Source organism: Octopus bimaculoides, chromosome 1, assembly GCF_001194135.2.
Source record: "Octopus bimaculoides isolate UCB-OBI-ISO-001 chromosome 1, ASM119413v2, whole genome shotgun sequence".
In the NCBI taxonomy this organism is placed as follows: Eukaryota; Metazoa; Mollusca; class Cephalopoda; order Octopoda; family Octopodidae; genus Octopus; species Octopus bimaculoides.
In genome coordinates this window covers 165990739-166012899 of record NC_068981.1, presented here as the reverse complement: position 1 = coordinate 166012899, position 22161 = coordinate 165990739, and the positions used below count along the sequence as shown (strand labels likewise).

Below are 22161 nucleotides of genomic sequence, written 5' to 3'. Positions count from 1 at the left end.
GACAGAGTGTGAGTGAGTCAAGGGGTGTGTGTGTGCGTGTGTATGTGTGTGAGACAGAGTGAGAGAGCGGTGTGTATGTAGTATTTACTCTCTCTCTCTCTCTCATACACACGAACACACACAGTCACACACAAAATAGAGAGTGAAGCTTTTTGTCGTTGTTACGTCAATACCGGAAGTTGACATTGAGGAACCTTTTTAAAGAAGTGAATCTTAAATATAAAGCAATATTATTTATTTTTAATTAAAAAAAATCAAATGAAGAGCCTAACATTTATCCGAGGTCAAATTATTCATGCATTACAAGTATGGAAGCATTTGGTGAAGTCGATTTCACGTGAAAAGCGATTACACACATCTCTGTTTTATATATAGTATAGATATATATATACATGACATCATAAGTAAACAAATATAATGAAAAGTGCAATCACACATGGGCTTGAGCTAATTCCTGCTTAAGGTTATAGATAAATTAGGTGAACAGTTATACAGAAATCAATAATAGAACTAACAGTAACTGCTATATATCTGTTGCTGGGATTTCATGAAAGTGCGTATGTATATATATAAAACAATTTTCTTTGTTCTATCATCTAAAGAAGAATATTAGATCAAAGCACATAGAAGAATAGCATGCATGCATGCACACACATGCATGTATATGAATGTGTGCAAAGCAAACTCCTATTTTGAACCTTTGTGAAAGATGAATGGTTGACGAAGCTATTGTGTTTTAGCCTTGAACAAGGAACCTCACTCTTATTAGTTCGTCCATTGTACCTGATTAACAAAGATAAGTCGCCCTCTCCTACTTCACAGTTGATTAGTTAGTAATAAGAAGTGCATCCAGGTGTTAATATGCTTTGCCTCAAGGAAAACCTAACTTAACTGTACAAACGTGGGAAAATAGATGAAATACAAAAAAACTATATTAAGGACAGTGGATTGGCAGAATAGTTAGATCACAAGACAATATACTTCCTGGCATTTGTTCTGGCTTTTAACATTCTGAGTTCAAATCTGGTGATATTTGTTGAGAGGGATAAAGAGAATTGACATGGATACCAAAAAATAGCTGAAATGAAAATACCCTGTATTATTTTAATCTGTATTGGTTGTCTCCCTCTACACCTAGTTGACTACTTTTTCATCCCTTCTCAAGTTGATTAGATAAGTATCAGATTAAGTATTGAGATTGATATAATTAACAAAAAAAAAACCCCATCATGAATATTGTAAAACTAGAAGTAATTTTAAGAGTTTTAGAAGACAAATAATATATGCATTAGTTGAATTTCTTCTAAACAAGTTCCCATTAATTTTTACGTCCATACTCTTCAACATTTTCCATCACTTTCTATATCTGCATCAAATGTTAAAAACCACCAAGATCTTAAAAAATTTCTGTTAGATGGTGTACTCCATATCATTCCAACTGGGATAGTTCCAGTAAGCATATCAGTTTTGTCCAAGAGAAGGGACTGGACAGCAAGCCCTCACTCAATCTTCTTCTCTTTCTGGAGAAAGGGACACTGAGGTGAGTGTTCACCATGACCCTTCTCACAGCATATTGTAGTTGAGAGAGAGAGAGAGAGAGAGAGAGAGAGAGAGAGAGAGATGAATCAACACCCACTTTATTTATTGACCATAAAGGAGAGAAGTCAATTTGACCTTAGCAGGACTTGGAGTCAGAGTGCAGAGAACAAGACTCAAACAAAATTTGTAAAGCATTCTATCCAACACTCTAATGACTACCAATTTGGTGCCTTTAACACTAATATTAAAAAATAATTCTATTTTACTTTTTAATAGTTAGGTGCAGACATGACTGTGTGATTAAGAAGCTCATTTTGCAACTACATGGTTTCAGGTTCAGTCACACTATATGACACCTTGGGCAAGTGTCTTCTGCTATAGCCTCAGACTGGCCAGTGTCTTGTGAGAAAGGAATTTGGTAGATGGAAATGTGTGGAAGGCATCTGTGTGTATATATAACTCTTTGTGTGTGTGTGTGTCTTTGTGGTTGTGTTTGTCACCCTCACCCCACATAGCTTAGCAACTGATGCTGGTTTACTTATGGTCCTGTGATTAGTGGTTCAGCAAAAAATAGACTGGTAGAATAAGTATCAGACTTAAAATATACACAGGAGTTGATCTGTTTGACTAAAAATCCTTCAAAGTAGTGACCCAACTTGGCTGCAGTCCAATGACAGAAACAAGTAAAATATATTTAAAATTCTTTATGCCATTATAACATTTATCTTTAAAGTCTCATATTATAGTCACCACACAGGTAACAGCACACTGTTTTATCTATTTATATATAAGAAATAAAGGACAAATTCGATAAATGCTAAAAGCATAGGAAATACAACATACAAACCATTGACAAGGCTGCATTAAAGCTCCAATGTTAGCTTTGGCATGGTTTCTACAGCTGGATTCTCTAGCTAACACTAGCCACTTTGTAGTGGGTGCTTTTTTTCCTGCCTTCATGTCACTGGCACTAGCGAGGTTGTCGACAAGCTTGCAAGACATGCCAAAAACGAACAGGAGATAGGAGAAATGGGGAGTGGGGGGGAAGCGAAAGAAAAAGCTTCCCCAACCAAATGGGGATAGTAGTGGTGGTGGTGGTGGTGTGTGTATAGGAATAATGGTTTTACAAATGGAAGAAAGAATACTAAATTCATACAGCATAGTATATAAAATCTGTTATTAGTTGAAAATACTTCAAGAGTGATCCATGGGTTAGAAAGTCATGTCAAGGCACTTTTCAAACATGCCTTGACATGAAAATCAAGGCCCTTGAGTTACTCTTATAGCAATACCTCTCTCTCTCTTTCTCACACACACACACACAAATGAATGTAACAACAAGAGAATATGTACTCAATATACTTAAGTACATATTATAAATTCATTTGAAGCTGATGATTTACACAGCCTCTTTTCTGGGGGTTTTTGCTGAGTTTCATGCTGGCAATTGAGTACACGTGTTTGAATGCACAAGCACATGCATATATGCTCATGCACTGACATTCAATGGAAGATAGCACAGGCCAATTTAGGATTTTTAAAAGATGTAAAAATGCAAAAGAAAGAAAAGGTATGGATGTTAGGCTGTGCTTCTAAAGTTTTGGTTTACTTAGAAAGTGACTCAAATGAGTTAAGTTGAAATTTTGCTGGCAACAGACTTACCCACATGATGAGTATGTTTAAATTAGACTGATACCTGTCATATGATGGATAACTTTGGAAGTATACTTTTGCCACCGTGAGTAACATCAGGAAATACTGACATACATACAATAATTATAATTCAACTTTTATCAAATTTCTTGATGCTTATTTAAAATAATGAAATAAATACTAATTTCAAAAGAAACACTTTTTACCTTGAACTAACTCTTTAGCATTTTAACCAGCTATATCTGTCCTACACATGTTAGCATTTAAACCAGCCATATCTGTCCTAAATGTTCCCCCTGGCCATATCTAACCTCTCACACCTGCCCTACTGTGTCATTCTAAAAAATAAGCAATCACATTGTTGAAGTCTTGAAGCTAGAAAATAAGGCATGCTTAATTCAAACTATTATGAATGAATAAGCATTACATTTGACAGAATAATCTGAACACAAAAGAGTTAAACAAAAATTTTTCATTTTAATATTTATAATAAATGTTTGCCATTATTTTTCTAAATTTTATCAACACAATTGAACTTTACACCATCAAAACTCTATCCCTGCAAAATTTCATTAAAAAAAAAAAATGTATTTTTCATAACACCAAACCAAATTTATGCTTCTCTCTCTCTCTCTCTCTCTCTCTCTCTAAGCCTAGTATGTGTATTCATCCTGTACCTGATATGTTCACTCTCTTTATATCGCTTTCACTCTCTCTCCATATGATGTAAAGCACAACTGAAGAAATCAACTAACGTTTATATTGGTTGTTATTAAACTGAGATATTTAGATGAGACAGAGAACAACACACACAGAGAAAGAGAGGTGGATGAATGAAAGAAAATCAAAGAAAATTACATAGACAGTCACACGTTATACAAAATATTGATAGCTAGCCAATGTCAATGCTTATATGTATCATTAGTAGACTTACACAACAACTGACACAATGTACATTGATTAGAAAGTACACCACTGAATTACTATTTAAATCAATAAAGACCTATAAAAAAACATGTTCAAGTTGTGTTCATCTCCTTTTAATTTTTTTAAGGTATAATGTATCTAGGTTTCCATTATCTAAAGTACTCTACCGTTTTTTAAAATATAGCTGATAGTGATTTAAAGATTTGGCTGTTACTTCTAACATGTTAAATGACAGCATTGAGGCCTCCATAGTGACTTGACTATGAACTAGTTCTGATCAATGGCTGAAGTCATTTCACTTTTCCCTCGTGTCATTCATGTAATTTAGAAAGGTATGAATGTGACTGCATTCCATTTTCCTCTCTCCCAAGATTCTGTGGTTTCATTCTTTGTCAGAAGAAACTACTATTACAACAAAAATGTGCAAATTGATACTACTTTCACAAACTTGGCCACAAAGGAATTTGGTTTTGTGTTTAAAGTATGATAGACTTTACAAATCAAGGGAAATTCAGTCGGAAACAGTTATCATAGACTGGTATATGTAGAGAATATTTCAATCATCTGTAAACAGAAATATGGAGATTGTGGCTTGAAGCACTATGTAAATTTACAAACAAACTATGTAGATAGAAGAAGAAAAACAATCAACAAAGCGCAAATTCAAAGCCTTAAGGAGTACACTATTGTGAATGACTGCTTTATGTAACATACTCAGCCAACTCAACACTAACCAATCAAAATGAAAGCACACAGAATCATTGCAGCTGATGAAATGCATGAAATTTGCCATGAACATTTTACATTGTAGAATGCATGTAACTGCAACAATATTAGTCTAACGCTGCACTTGAATTACGACCTGTTGGGATTCAAGAGGTTGCTACACAGCAGTTTGACAGACATGTTATACCAGTAGTTTCAAATCTGCATATACCTGATGCAGGGGCCCATACACTGAGCTACAAACATCTGTAGTAACCTTCTAGGAAATGTAGTTGGAATTACTTTAGATGAAGGAGTACAAATATTTGAGATTCAACTGCACTCTTTCTCACCGCTTCCTACTTAGAAATGCAACCAAGTCATTAATTGTTCCATTGGATTAAACTGTTAATAAGGTTATGGTTCAGGAACTACTGTTTCTAATTAAAACACACAATAATAGCGGTAATTGAAGCTACGGGGTGCATGAAGTACAACTGTAATTCTAACCAGAGATTGATGAAGCAGAATACTGAAAGAGCTAAAAAATAAACAGAGAAAATATAGGAAGGAAAAATCTTACTTTTTCATTTTTTTGGCATTGTATTTGATAAGAAAAGCAGTATGAATAAGTTTCTCTTGGTCTTGTTCATATATGGCAGGAACAGTTTTCTGGAAAAACTTTAAATAGAAAGAAAACAAATCATTACTTGTTTCAGTTCATGTAAATATTATAAATACAAATGTCTTGGAAATTCCCCATCACTGAGGAAAGTATCTACTGGTTAACTTTTCTGTAATATTTCTGTTGGAATACACTGCCTTTGTTTCAATTAATTTTGAAAATACAAAATTTAGTAAAACAAACTTTATCATTATTAAGTTGGTGTTTGGAACATAAATTAACATGAAATTTTTAAAGAAAGTTTCGATTTAGATCATTCAGATCATTGGTTCTCAACTGGGGTTCATATGGCCCCTGAAGGTTCATATAAGATTTTTGGGGGCCTGTGCAACAAAATAGTAAATTAGGGATCCACAATAGTATCTTAAGGGCTCCTGAAAAAATTTTGCTTTAGATGTATGTATTGGTATGTATTGCAAGAAACAGTTAGGTTTCTTTCTCTAATTTTACATAGTTCAATCCACATAAGTTAATGTGTAAAAAACAAAATAGGAATTTTGAAAGGAGTTTCTATAAAATTAGTTTTTAAACATTGAATGGCTATGGGGATCCTCCAGAATAAAATAGTAATCAAAGGGATTCATGGATAACTCTGATTTAAATCATTTTAAAATCAGGAAGTTTGTCATAGAACCAGGAAATTTCTCAAGTGGGTTGGTATTAAAAGGGTTACCTGTCACATGGTACAACCTGAAGTTCATAGATAGCAGCCACTCTGGTTCAGATATTTAGACTAAGACTATGGTCTGAGTTTAGTCTCACATATTAATGTACTACTTGTTACTGCAATAACCAAGTAGTCATGGTATCTTATTTCCTTTCCCTCCACAGTCACAGGAACCCTATAAAAACTTGTAATGTTGCCTTTCCTACTTCAACTAATAGAAAAATAAATAAATGCGCCCTTTTAAAGCCAAGCTAGGCTTATGGGCCCGGTTTCCCGGTTTCAATGGCGTACGTGTTCCCCAGCTGGACGTGGATGCCAGTCCATCGCAACGTTACTCATTTTTGCTAGCTGAGTGGACTGGAGCAATGTGAAATGAAGTGTTTTGCTCAAGAACACAACGCGTCACCTGGTCCAGGAATCGAAACCACAATCTTACGATCATGATGCCTCCACACTTCAACTAATACATTAACAAAAAAGAAAAAAAGGTTCAATATGAATTAGGCTGTTGCACATCAGCCACTGTGTGCAACTTGCGATTAAATTCAACAGTAAAGGAGACCAATAAGCTTAGCAGTTACTTGTGAGTATGACTTGGTAACTTGTACCAGACTTTCACTATTTATTTTAGGTGTTTATGTAGACACAAGTAGACATAGACATCTCACTTTTGACCCAGCCATTGGCTTGAACTTGCTTTCAGCCGAGTAAAGTGGAGCAATGTGAAATGAAGTGCTTTGCTCCAGAACACAACATGCTGCTTGGTGTCCAAGGATCAAACTCATGACCTTACAATCATGGCCATGTACCTTCTTTTTTTAAAGAAGGCCAATAAAATTATATATAAAAGACATAAATATGGTATGTATTTGGTCCTAAAAAGGAAACACTAGAATGGTATATTTTCTTTTAGTAAAAGTAAAACTTCAACCTTTCCAGTAGTTTAGTATTTCTATTCCATCACATTGACAAGATGAAAACATACTTCTTAAAATATACAGACAGGTGCATGAGTTTGTTTATATATATATATATATATATATATATATATATTAGGTGCAGGAGTGGGTGTGTGGTAAGTACCTTGCTTACCAACCACATGGTTCCGGGTTCAGTCCCACTGTGTGGCACCTTGGGCAAGTGTCTTCCTCTATAACCTCAGGCTGACCAAAGCCTTGTGAGTGGATTTGGTAGACGGAAACTGAAAGAAGCCCGTTATGTATGCGTGTTTATATGTTTGTGTGTCTGTGTTTGTCTCCCTAACATTGCTTGACAACTGATGCTGGCGTGTTTACAGCTCCATAACTTAGTAGTTTGGCAAAAGAGGCTGATAGAATAAGTACTAGGCTTGCAAAGTCCTAGGATCGATTTGTTTGACTAAAGGTGGTGCTCCAGCATGGGCAGTCAAATGACTGAAACAAGTAAAAGTATAGTTGTCTGTCCTACATCCTTTAGTATGAGCTACTCTTTCAGATGGCATGTGACCTGCTTTCATTATATATTAATGTTATGCATTTAAAAGATCATGCTCACTTCACTGGTCCTCACTGATCTTTCTCATACAATGTCTCACAATTATGTATGCCAACAGAAGTAACAAGTCTCTGAATTTCTTCTCCAGCATTCTTAGTCTAGCAACAATATGTTAACTATAAATTTAATACAAACTAGGCCATGCAAATAATTGAAAATGTGAACCACATTTTGATGACTGTCTGATCAGCTCATGCACTTTATATTATTAGTGCACCTGTGTACATAGAAAGTATGGTTGTATTTACAGTAGAGTTCAGCTCCACAGCTCCATTGCAACTAAAAACCTTTGTTACTCATTTCCAGCATTGATTATGTTGCTACAGTAACAGAAATGAACTGCTATTATAATTGTTTTCAAATTTATCTTCAGTTGGAATATTTCTTAGCTGAAATACTTTGAACACATTTTGCCCAGTTTATATTACATTTATACTCAACAACCATTTTTTGTTGAATTTATGTTTGGTTGTTAAATCCTCAGATTTTTTTTCCCTATGTATTTGCTATCATTTCCTTTGGTTGAAGATTTTATGAATGTTTTGGCTATTTGAGAAAATACATATTTATGATGTGCCCCCTGAGAAATTGTGTTCACAATAGACTCAGTTGTTTATGTGTTCCCTCTAGTCAATAAATCCACAGAAATTTATTTAGAACAGCAGCCACAATAATGTTATAGTATGAACTTAATCTTTTCCTTTCAGTCTAAAAAGGGCTTAAGAAGGTCACAGACATTTCCTTCTTTCTCACAGAAAGAAAATAATTATTACAACAGAGTAGGCTCCAGTAAAGGAAGACAAGGTGATGGTGGTGAACCAGGTAATAGATTTAAGTCTACCAATCAAGGTTACCAACAGGAACAATATACAGCAGAAACTTTAGGAAACAAAGGTCTCTGTCCCTTGTCATTGCCTCCGTGAGGCCCAGCATTCGAAGGTTGTGCTTCACCACCTCATCCCAGGTCTCTCTGGATCTACCTCTTCCACAGGAAGACATATATATAAAGGGTGGCTATCATAAAGGGCACTCATGAAATGAAGTCCATGAGATGTTCAAACCATTTATTAGATGTAGTTTACATTTTCAACTTGTGTGACCTAATTAGTGCCAGTAGCTAGACTAAGAAATTGGTAAAAGAAATTCAAGGATCTGTTACTTCTCTTTGTATGCATAATAATGATATATAATAGAGACATTGAATGGGGAAGATCAGAGTAGTCCAGAAAGAAATGGGGTGAACAAAATCTGTTGGACACAGAATTTATCTTTCTTAAAAGCATGTCAGAAGTGAGCTGAAAAAACAGTTTGCATTAGGAGAGACAACTATTTTAGAATGGCCACTTGACATGAATAGATTAAATATGCTAGGTTAAAAACTGTTGTATGTAGTGGAGCTTCTCTAAGTAAAGAAAATATGTGGAAGATATAGAAGAAAGTAAGTGAGTCTAAATCTTAAAACCTTACAGATAAAATGATGCAAGATTGAAACGCATAGCAATATGCTGAACTCGTATATAATTACGAGCAAGGACAAACAGATGTTAAAATAATGTTGAAGGAGCGTGGCCGTTGCCAGTACCGCCTGACTGGCTCCCGTAGGATTTTCGAGCGAGATCGTTGCCAGTGCCCCTGGACTGGCTTGTGCGGGTGGCACATAAAAGACACCATTTCGAGCGTGGCCGTTTTCGTGCGGGTGACACGTAAAAGCACCCACTACACTCTCTGAGTGGTTGGCGTTAGGAAGGGCATCCAGCTGTAGAAACTCTGCCAAATTAGACTGGAGCCTGGTGTTGCCATCCGGTTTCACCAGTCCTCAGTCAAATCGTCCAACCCATGCTAGCATGGAAAGCGGACGTTAAACGATGATGATGATGATGATGATGATGGCTAAACATACTTTAATTTTAAAGAGACTGTGAACTATATTTAAAGTGATACAGGATTTTTTTTACTATTTTACTAATTGTCAAACTATAATGTTTAGGGCTGAGCTTTCGATTCCAAAATACATTTCCCAGGGTATTTCACAATGCAAAGATCTTATATTTTTAACAGAGTACATACAGAGAGTGAGAAGAGAGAATATGGCATATTGAGTCACTGACCCAACTTCATTTACTGAAAGCAAACTGCAATACTTTACTCAGATCACTCTTTCATAACTCTGAAATCTTGGAAATGATTACTCTTTTACTCTTTTACCTGTTTCAGTCATTTGACTGTGGCCATGCTGGAGCACCGCCTTTAGTTGAGAAAATCGACCCCAGGACCTATTCTTTGTAAGCCTAGTACTTATTCTATTGGTCTCTTTTTGCCGAACCGCTAAGTTACGGGGACGTAAACACACCAGCATCGGTTGTCAAGCGATGGTGGGGAGACAAACACAGACACACAAACACACATATATATATCTATATATATATACATATATACGACAGGCTTCTTTCAGTTTCCGTCTACCAAATCCACTCACAAGGCTTTGGTCGGCCCGAGGCTATAGTAGAAGACACTTGCCCAAGGTGCCACGCAGTGGGACTGAACCTGGAACCATGTGGTTGGTAAGCAAGCTACTTACCACACAGTCACTTAAAAGAAATTTTTATCTTTGTTGAGTAACTTTAATTCAAGGAGTGTTTCACAATTTAATCATCTTAGAGAGGAAAGCAACAGACTAAAGAAGATGGAATCATTTTTATACGATACAAAAACTATAAAGATGTTCTTGAAGAGTTCAGTCCTGTCATCTTTCTAAAACAAAACTAGTGAGCTGATGTATCAATCCAGCCATCTATGAAAGCTAAGGAGAAACAAGTAATTCTATTAAAAAAAACACAATAAAAACAAAACACAAACTGATGTTACCTTCAGCATTCCCTCCATATCTAATGACATCAATATTTCTTGACTCATTTGAAGAATAGCCATCCCAATTCGAAAGACAATTTCCATACCCTACAATTAATAAAATAAAATTCTCTGTATTATTCATAACTTCATAGATTAAAAAAAAAAAAATTACAACAAAACTAAACATACAAAGAAATTTTTTTTCGGTGATATGTATACGATGTTCGCGCATGTCTTGGCAGACTATTGCAGCTATTGCTACAAATGCTGTTTATATTTTAACTGTTGAAGATAACTTTATGGGGTAAAATAAATATGAAATACTGAAGTGTGAAGGATAGGCCTAATATTTAGTGGTTTTGAATGATGTTCTATGAGAGTAGAAATGTACAATATTGTACATCTACTTGGTGATTCTCTCATCACCACTGCGATAAGTACGGTGAAATCTATGCTCAGCTGACGAGGTAAAGACAAAAACAGTAACAATTCTAAAAGCAAGAAATACACCAATGGTTACAACGGCTAAGATCTAAGGGAGATAAGTCGTAGAGGCATGATAAGGTGTTGGATTACAAACCGTATTAGTCAGTAATTTAAAATTTATATCACACAAACTGATGTTTTTTCCAAGAATATTTATACGAAACAACTCCTTTTTTCACATCGAATTTACATATAAAACTATATTTTTAGTTGCTTGAGGTGACAGACCGATCTGCAGTAAATTATAGTGTATAAAGAATTTTGGAAACTATTATCCGTTGTGACTGATTCAGTCATTTTATGTAAGGGAGAGAATCAGGCTTAATCTATTTCCTATTTATCTAATACGTAACAATGATTTCAAATTTTGGGACAGGGCCAATTATTTAGGGGGTAATGGGTAAGTCGATTCCATCGACCTCGGTATTCAATTGGTATTTATTTTATTGCGACCTCGACGGATTTTGAAGTCAGAACGTGAAGACGGATGAAATGCCGCAAAGCATTTTAGCAGGCGTGCTAACGATTCTGCCACCTCGCCGTCTTTAATACGTAATAATAAATGTTTCTAATATAGACACAATATAGACACAGAAATTTAGGGAGGGAAGCTAGTCGATTACATCGACCCACTACTTGGCTGGTGCTATATATATCAACCTGAAAGAATGAAAGCCTTAAAAAAAAAAAAAAAAAGGAAAAGAAAAAAAAAGACTTGGGTAGAATTTTAACTATGAATGTAAAGAGCCGTAACTAAATACAGCAAGGCATTTTGTCTGATGTTTTAACAATTTTGTTGTACTCCACCCTTGGAAAGAAATTTGAGGCGGTGGGGGAGAATCTCTGTTCGAGATATTATGTATGCAATTGAATAGCCTTCTATTTGTTAATCACTTACACTGAATGCTAAAATAGGAACTTGTTAATCAGGCACACCCAGTTACCTTCCTTTTGTAATGTTAAAGTAACGTTTAAACTCACTCTTGACCACCATATGTAAAGTGAAATACATCTCACAACCACAGTCTCAGATAACAAACAATCATGTTAATATCTAATTTTTCAGTTTCAATATAATATGCAGATTATAATTTTAATTTTCCCCTGGCATCATCATCATTTAGAATACACATTCCAGGCTGGCAATGGTTTGACAGGATCTGATGGGCCCAAGGACTGCTTTGTACTCCGGTGTCTGTTTTGGCATGGTTTGTATAGCTGGATGCCCATCCTAACACCACTCATTTTACAGCATATACTGGCTGTTTTTTCATATCACCAGCATTACTGAGGTCATCATGCAGCTTGCAAGACTAAGAACCTCGAGTGAGTTGGGAGTCGGCTTCATGTTAGGGAATGAGATGTTACTATATGAGAGAAGGGATTAAGGTGGCGAGCTGGCAGAATCATAAGCCTGTCGGGCAAAATGCTTTGCAGCATTTTGTCTGTCTTTTATGTTCTGAGTTCAAATTCTGCCATGATTGACTTTGCTTTTCATCCTTTTGGGGATCCATAGAATGAGTATCTGTCGAACTCTGGGATCAATATAATTGACTTACTTCCACTCACGAAATTCCTGGCCTTGTGCCAAAATGTGTAACCAATATATGAGAGAAGGTGAGGAACAGAGTAGGTTCTTGTGGAGGAGCTGCAGAGCTACTCACATTTAGAAGAGACATTGATATTTAAATTATATTGAAAAATTTATTGTGTCTTAAGGAGTAAACTTGAAAGTATTCATTGCAAACCAATGTAGGCTGTAAGGATACAGGTGTAAAAGTAATAATAAACTGTAAATATTACCTCGGAGATAAACAGATCCATGACTCGACAAGCCAGTGATAATGGTAAGCTAGTGGCAAATAATGTCAGGAACCAAGAGGATGCATACATAGATGTGTGAAATCCTTGCGTTTGGAAATGGATGTGAAGATTTGGTAGTAGTTCCTTTAAAAAAAATGAGAAGATAGATTAACATTTTTAGACATTCTGTTTTTAATTCAAACCAAAGATTTACACACCCACACTGATGCAGGTACATATGCACTCATTTCCCAAACACAGATATACAGGCATTCACCCACTTTTATTAACAAAACAAGCCAGACTTCTCCACTCCTCATTACAATCCAACTTATTGAACTTGCAAATTCTTAGATTTTATTTAACAGGAGCTAATGAGGAATTGTCTCTGTAATTGATTGAGCTAATGAAATAACCAAATCTTCTTCAAATCATATTCTATCACTAAGTCTGTTTAATCAGAGATAATTGAGAGTTACACAACAAAACAAAAAAATTCAGTTCAGAATATTCTGTAACCAGATGGTTGTTTATAAAAAGAAAGGGTAAATTTTTTCTAAGCCTTAGAGGAATTTTTGGAGGCTAGTAGTACTTAGCTGTGTTTTCTTGACTTTAAGTGGCTAGCTTAGTTAGGATGCTGGTCTGTGATAGGATACCTTTCAAAATGATTTCATAGTTATTCCTATCATCATCATCATTTAATGTCCTCCTTCCATGCTGGCATGGGAAGAACAGTTTGACAGGAACTGGCCAGGCAGGAGCCTGCACAATACTTCTGTGTCTGTTTTGGCACAGTTTTTACAGTTGAATACTCTTCCTAACACCAACCACTCCACAAAGTGAGCTGAGTGTTTTTTACATGGCACCAGCACAGGCGAGGTCAGTTTTGGCATGGATTTTACAGCTGGATGCCCTTCCAAATGCCAACCACTTTACAGTGTGGACAGGATGCTTTTTAAGTGGCCTCTGCACTGGCAGGATCACCAAATGCAGATGCCGCTTAAAATAATATAAAAAGAAGAGTGAAGTGTTTTTCCCAGAAAGTATTCCGACATCTTAATCACATCCTTGAGAAAGTATTCTGACACCTTAACTGCTACACATCTTTGATTTAACAAACAATACTGTTAAAATAGTTTATTTTCAAATTTAAGTCTGTCTAAATCAGTCAGTTACCTACCAATTTCATGCTAGAAGTTTGAGTTATAGACTCATCATTGCAAATACCAACCAAAAGTGCAATGTTGTAGCATTTGCTATTGAACACTTGGTAAATGACATTCTTGTTCAATCTATAATTTAGAATTATTTGTATCCTTAATATATGTGTGGTACATATCTTACTAAATTTATTGATTGGTCTGTTGTTTGACACATACTATAGTGAAATTGTAATTCAAAACTGAAGGCTATAACAAGACTATAACATTTTTGCATATTTATCCAGTTACCAAAGGAGTCAAATTCAAAACTAAAATCTAAATTATCCTTACTGACACATCTGATATTTCTACATATCAAGCATAAGAATGTTGGCTTTCTATGGGCTCTATTTAACTCTAATCAGTTGTATAACAAGAAAAAAAAACACATTAAGTAAACTATACATCTCTGGCAATCACACTCCTACAATGCTTGGTCCAACAATTTTTTTATACATCTCTAAGTGATTCTACATCCTTTATGTGACCAAAATTACATTGTAAGAGTTAGGTTTCTGCTTCAGATAAAAACATAAAAAAATCATTTAAGACTAGCAACCAAAGTTCCATTAACATATCTGGAATAGTGCAGCCCAAAATTTGAGACAATAGAAAGAATAAATAATAAAAGCAGTAGAGAATTATACAGTATATATTCTTTTAGAGTTCGCCAAAATTGATTATAAAAAAACGTCAAAGAGTGTCATGAATGTACACAAGATATCATACAGAACCAACATTTTCTTATTTACCTGAATCATGCATTCTAATTGGTACATACACAAACCCAGCTCTGCCATACTGGGTTTAAAAAGTTCTCGTAACCGGTATTCTTGCATCAGTGTTACCAACACTGCAAATGCCTCCTCTTCAGGCATCTAAAGAAATAAAACAAGAGAGAGATAATATATATTAAATAATCAAAGTTTAGTCTGTAATCTGTGCCAGTCTTCTTATTTGTATAAGCAGAAATAATTCTTTTCAACACATGTAGAAATTAGTCTTTGGGTGGGACACTAAATCTAGCAAGCAGTAATTTAGTTTATTATGTCTTTACTGAAAATTTGCATATATAATTGCTAAAGTTATGATGGCAAGTTCCACAATTGTTAGACTGCCAAACAATGTATCAACTTCAAACCTTGCCAAGTTTTGATAAAATGAGTACCAGTCAATTATTACACCACCACATTACTGCCACTGAAGAAATTTCACACTTCAATTAAACAACTGTTTCCTGCCTTACTGATGTTAGAAACCATTATTATTATTATTGACAGTCCATGATAAGAGGTAGTGATATTCAATTTTTGAAGCAGAACGATGAACTGAGACAACGAAGAATGTATTAATCCCAGAAACATACAAAAATGTCATCAAGACTCATGAACCATTTGTCAAATATTGTATTTATTCATGTACTCTTTTCTCCAGATTTTACATCTTGAAAATAGGGGGGTGAGCATTGTACATGAGAACTAAATATTACCCATTTCCCTGGCCTCAAATGCAGGACCATATTTGAGTCAGCATTTAATAGCTGGATACTCCTTCTGTTGACAACCCTTTCCTGTTTCACACATAAGAGAGCCTTTATTCCACTATTTCCAGTGTACAAAGTTATGGGACATAATATTCAGTGAGAAAGTGCACATAAGAACACTGACTTTTCAATAAGAGGGTTTCAAGTGAGAAATTTTCCTCCTCTCTGATAGGGGGCACAAGCACTTACACATGCATATACACAGATGACGGAAACTTCTGCCAACCAAATTCAATCACAAGGCTTCAATCAGCCTGAGGCTATAGCAGAAGACAGTTGCCCAAGGCGCAATGCAGTGGAACTGAACCCCAAACCACGTAGCTAGGAAGCAAGCTTCCTTGCAAATGACAATTTTCATACACTTGCACACACGCACAACAGGCTTCCATTTCCATGCAGTTGTCCATTTACTAATTCTATTCACACTATTTTGGCTGACCTAAGGCAACAGTAGAAAACACTTGTCCATGATGCAACACAATACGCCTAAACCTAAGATCATATGGCTGCAAAGCAAAGTTCAAATATAGAGTATGTCTTTGAGTCAGTTCTTTATTAAAGACTTTCAACAGAACCAAATTTAGTCAATTTTTTTCTTTCTTTTTATGTGTGCATTTTCCCATTTATTACATGGTTGTATGTGTTTTACATGTGACTTAATCTGAGCCTATATATTGAAACTGAGTCACTTTTTACAAGTGACTTGATCTGAGCCTTTATATTGAAACTGAGCCATTTACATCATGCAACAGATGTTTAAACCATTTAAGAACAATCAAAAACTGTATATTCACATAGGATGTTGAGAAGATCACTTTGCAAACCATGTGGTTTCAGGTTCAATCCCACTATTCTGCACTTTGGGCAAGTGTCTTCTACTATAGCTTAAGACCAACCAATACCTTGTAAATGAATTGGTAGATAGAAATGATGTGGAAGCACACACACATGAGGGGGTGATGAAAGTTCATGGCTTTGGGTAAAAGAAAATACAGGAGGATCAGTTAATTATGTTTCTATTCAATATATTCCTTTCTCAGATTCACATACTTATTGCAGTGCTCCTTCAGTTTTTCTAAGCCCCGTAAAAGAACTCAGAAGGCTGGGCTTCCAACCAGGCTTTTCATGATACCCTTAAATCCAGGAACTTTCCAGCACCCCCTCATATATATATACATATATATATAACCCATGCTAGCATGGAAAGCGGACGTTAAACGATGATGATGATGATGATGATGATACACACACATATATATATACACATACAAGTTCCTGGCTTTGGATAAAAGAAAATACAGGAAGATTAGCTAATTATGATTTTACTCAATATATTCTTCACACGCTTATTGCAGTGGTCCTTCAGTTTTACTAAAAGAACTCAGAAAATCAGGCCTCCAACCATGCCTTTCACAATACCCTTAAAGCCATGAACTTTTCAGCACACCCTTGTATGTACATACATACATATATACATACATGTATATATTAGTGTGTGTGTTTCTGTATTTCTCACCCTTCCCATTGCTTGGTTAACCCGTGATGGTTTGATAATGTCTCCATAACTTTGTGATTCAGTAAAAAGCCAATAGAATAAGTACCAGACTTACTAAGACCCTTCAAGGTGGTGCCCCTGCATGGCCGTAGTCCAATGAATGAATCAAGTAAAGGATAAAAGATAACAGCTATTGTGCATTCTAAAATGGTTAATATGAATGACTCTTTGACACAGCTACATTCATTGCATTTTCTGTTTTTATTCATTTCTCCTATGTATGCTTGACACTAATTACGTATGTAAGCTTTATATCTATATGTATTATTCCTAATTGTGCTTTTCTAAAAAAAAATTTATGCAAAAATCTAATTGGCTTTGAGCATGAGTGAGACTTGCATACTCACCAGCAACCAAACAAGTCACAAACATTTTAACACACTGTATTTAAGACAGGAGATATTATAGTAATTAACCAAAGGAGACTGAAAGACTTTCAAACACATGTGACGTTCCTAGCAATTGTTTTAGTTACAAATAATATAAAAGAACAATAACATCAATAGCACACTGAGTGTGTATGTGTGTGTGTGTATATATATATATATATATATATATATATATATATATATATATATCATAATACAATTACAAGAATTCTTTACACATTCCTTCATGTTTAAGACAAGCAGGTAGCTTTAACACACAAATACCTATTTTCTAAAAAAATGCTCACCCTTCCTACTGCTCAAAGAAAGACAGAAACTAAGAAAGAGTGAGTGAGAGTGAGAGAAATGGAGAGGGAGAGAGAGAGACAGAGATGGGAAGAGAATAAAAAAAGTAATAATCATTCTGTGGTTAAAAGATGGCAAGGGAGTTGAGTGGAATGATAGAATAGCACTCAATGTTTTGGCATCTACTTCAAACACCTTTGTTTAAATTCTGTCAGAGATGACAATTCCTTTCATGTTTCTCCCTTCTCAGACAGTTATTCTCAAACTGACAAATACCAGAAACCCACAAAAGATTAGTGAATTTTTTTTTTGCTCTTCCTCCCACTTCTTTATTAATTGAGAAAACAAAATATACTTTACACCCATGAAGTTTGCTCTCATTGACATGACTTAGGAAAAGTTTAAACACCTTAATTGTATCAAACATGGCAATTTGTCAGGGAGGGCCTTTCCAATCCTTAATTCCCCACCACTTGCATGAAAAACACTACCCTGAGGTCGGTAAATTAAACTCAAGTGAAAATAGAATTAATGTTTTTAATGAATGGAGTTTAAAAACCTAACTAAAATAATATATGCAGTGAAAGAAAGGTAAAAAAAAATAATGAGTATTGCTAAATGAGAAATATTTATTTTTATTTTTCCAGCAATAGATAACTTCAGACATGTTTTGGTTTTATTCTGACCTCATCAGCAAAACAATCTTCACTTACTTAGGTGCAGGCATAGCTGTGTGGTAAGAAGCTTGCTTCCCAACCACATGGTTTCGGGTTCAGTCCCACTGCATGGCACCTTGGCCAAGTATCTTGTACTTATAGCCCTGGGCTGACCAGAGCTTTATGAGTGGATTTGGTAGACAGAAACTGAAAGAAACCTTTTGTATATACACACACACATATATATATATATATCATCATCATCATCATCATCGTTTAACGTCCGCTTTCCATGCTAGCATGGGTTGGACGATTTGACTGAGGGCTGGTGAAACCGGATGGCAACACCAGGCTCCAGTCTGATTTGGCAGAGTTTCTACAGCTGGATGCCCTTCCTAACGCCAACCACTCAGAGAGTGTAGTGGGTGCTTTTACGTGTCACCCGCACGAAAACGGCCACGCTCGAAATGGTGTCTTTTATGTGCCACCCGCACAAGCCAGTCCAGGGGCACTGGCAACGATCTCGCTCGAAAATCCTACAGGAGCCAGTCAGGCGGTACTGGCAACGGCCACGCTCAAAATGGTGCATCTCATGTGCCACCCGCACAAGAACCAGTCCAGGGGCACTGGCAACGATCTTACTTGGCTTGCCGGGTCTTCTCACGCACAGCCCATTTCCAAAGGTCTCGGTCCGTAGTCATCGCCTCGGTGAGGCCCAATGTACGAAGGGGCCCAATATATATATATTTATATATATATCATATCTATGTGTATGTGTGTCTTTGTGTCTGTCCCACCACCACTACCACTTGACAATCAGTGTTGCTGTGCTTACATCTCTGTAACTTAGCAGTTTGGCAAAAGGTACCAATAGAATAAGCACTAGGCTTAGCAAAATTAAGTACTGGGGTCGATTCATTTGACTAAAAATTCAAGGTAGTGCCCCAGCATAATGACTGAAACAAGTAAAAGATAAAAGATAGATGCCTGACACTTCACATAGCAAGTTGTTAGATCTGTGCTGTCTCTCCAAGAGAGATATTTAGCTTCTAGTGGCTCAGTTCAGCTAACTGTAAATAGGTATCATGTTGAGATGCAGATCACTGCTACACAAAACAGGGACATTACTCTTTTACATGTTTCAGTCAATTGACTGCGGCCATGCTGGAGCACCACCTTTAGTCGAACAAATCGACCCCAGGACTTATTCTTTGTAAGCCTAGTACTAATTCTATCGGTCTCTTTTGCCTAACCACTAAGTTTTGGGGACATAAACACACCAACATTGGTTGTCAAATGATGGAGGTAAGGACAACCACAGACACACACATATATATATACATACATGACGGGCTTCTTTCAGTTTCCATCTACCAAATCCACTCACAAAGCTTTGGTTAGCCCAAGCCTATAGTAGGAGACACGTGCCCAAGGTGCCACATAGTGGGACTGAACCCAGGTTGGGAAGCAAGCTTCTTACCACAGACACATCTACACCTATATAGATTGTGTATATTGTGTAAATATTTCATTCATTTGTAGAATTCAGTTGAAATAAATATCTCCATGATCTTTAAGCTTCAAGAAGCATGTGAGTGTGATTTTCTCTAAATATGTCATGCAAGTGAAATCTTCAGCAGTAACCTGATGACCTCACTTCATGTGCAAAACATTGTAAAACTAGTAATGTACTATGGTTGTTTTGGCTGACTATGTCTTCTCTTTTGAATTACTTTAGATTTGTAACTAGATAAGATATCCTTACTTTGAAAATAATCCTTGTCATCAGAAAGTCTTATCTTATAGGCAAGACACATTTCTTTAGAATAAGAGTGATCTGTTTTTGCGACCATATTAATTCATTTTGAAAATAATCAAAATTTGGAGAGATTTAGTAAAATAAATTAGTTATTACTAAGCTGGTATTTGGAACATAATGAAATGTTCATGAATAAAATTATTATGGGAGGATTCAAATTTGGAACACTTATATGCACACTTTAAAAAATGGGTTTTGTATTACAGAACCAGAGACAATTTCAAGTAGATGCTTTCAAAAGGATTAACTTTTTGAGTTGCTATTTTTTGACATTTATTATTATTGACGTTGTTGTTGTTATTGTGGTGAGCTGGCAAAATCATTAGCATGCCAGACAAAATGCTTAGCAGTGTATTGTTTGTCTTTATGTTCTGAGCTCAGCTTTACCTCTAGTCCTTCTGAGGTTGATGAAATAAGCACCAGTCAAGGACTAATTTCCTCTCCAAAAATTTCAGGACTTGTACCTGTTATAAGAAGGATTATTATTATCATCATTATCTTCATTTTTCTTTGTTTGAGAAATAGCATCAAGTGTCTTCCTTCTTCAAAAAGAATTAGCTACATCTTTGAAAACACACATTAAATGTTCAAGGTTAATAAATACCATGTGTAAGAAAGCCTTAATATCTACAGCTCATATAACTTAGTATTTTCTGGAATGTGTCTATGTCTCACCTTATAGGTAATTTGGCACTATATTTATAGAAATGGTTGAGTATTCCTCCAGTAGTGTTAATTACAATGGGATGATACACATACTCCTTAGCTGCCATAATGTTTTTTTAATTCAAATGATGAATTGGTGTAATTCCTCAAATTTTTAACTCACTTCTGTATACCTTTATATATACTGTTATTATTTTTATTTTCATATAATATAAATGTACCACAGTGTATATCTATTGTAGTAATAAATGTCTTAGCTGACACTACTTGTGTAATAAAATGTAAATAGAAACCAATATCTATACACACAAACTTTATTACCAGTTCAAATATGCTTGGGGCATAGTTGAACCCATAAGAAAGCCATTCAACGTGTTTTGTCAAGGAGAAAATTTCTCGCTTTAGACCAGTGGTTCTCAACTGGAGTCCATATAAGATTTTGTGGGGTCCACGCAACAAAGTAGTAAATTGGGCATCCACAATAGTATTTTAAGGGCCCATGAATAAATTTTACTTTAGATGCATGTATTAGTATATGTGACAAGTAACAGCTAGGTTTCTTTCTCTAATGTTTTACAGGGTTTAACCTACACAAGTTAATGTGTGAATAACAAAACAATAATTTTGAAAGAAGTATCAATAAAACTAGTTTTTAAACATTAAATAACTAGGGAGGGGCAGAATAAAATAGTAATCAAAGGGGTCCATAGATTAAAATGGTTGAGAACCCCTGCTGTAGACAAATGGTGTAAATACATAAAAATCAACTCGCAGCACCACCTACCCAGACTGTGAGATGCAAGCATTTTGGAGTAATAACCTTGTATTTATACACATCACTGCTTAGCACTTCCACCCTGTAATTTGCTTACAGTATCTATATAATCTCACAGCAGGTGGAATAAGGAGGGATTAGCCCAACTGATTTTGGTTCTGTTTGGACCAGCTCTTCAGGGTCCATCCTCTGTCCATGGAGAAATTGTATAAACAATTGTTTACATATATCCAGGATATTTGATTACGTATGCAGTGTTGGCTAAGACTTGTTCTACTACAATAGATAAATACTATTGTGCATTAACAATTAATCGTTGTTGTGATAGAAAAGGATGTCATGTGTTTAACACATCAATAATAAATAACTAGTTGCTTTGATATATATATATATATATATATATATATATATATAAAAAACAGG

The 22161-nt window shown here is 35.5% G+C and overlaps 1 protein-coding gene across 4 annotated transcripts in view; it reads right to left on the bottom strand.

Annotated features, from left to right (window-relative positions):
• LOC106869320 (EVI5-like protein) overlaps window positions 1-22161 on the bottom strand; it is a 301815-nt gene that overhangs the window by 88638 nt on the left and 191016 nt on the right. For all 4 annotated transcript variants that reach the window (XM_014915019.2, XM_014915018.2, XM_014915020.2 and 1 more), the window contains 4 exons: window positions 14803-14928; window positions 12849-12992; window positions 10575-10664; window positions 5408-5505 (listed from right to left, as the gene is read on the bottom strand). In XM_014915019.2, coding sequence (XP_014770505.1) covers window positions 5408-5505; window positions 10575-10664; window positions 12849-12992; window positions 14803-14928 — 458 coding nt within the window. The remainder of the gene's footprint in view (window positions 1-5407; window positions 5506-10574; window positions 10665-12848; window positions 12993-14802; window positions 14929-22161) is intronic.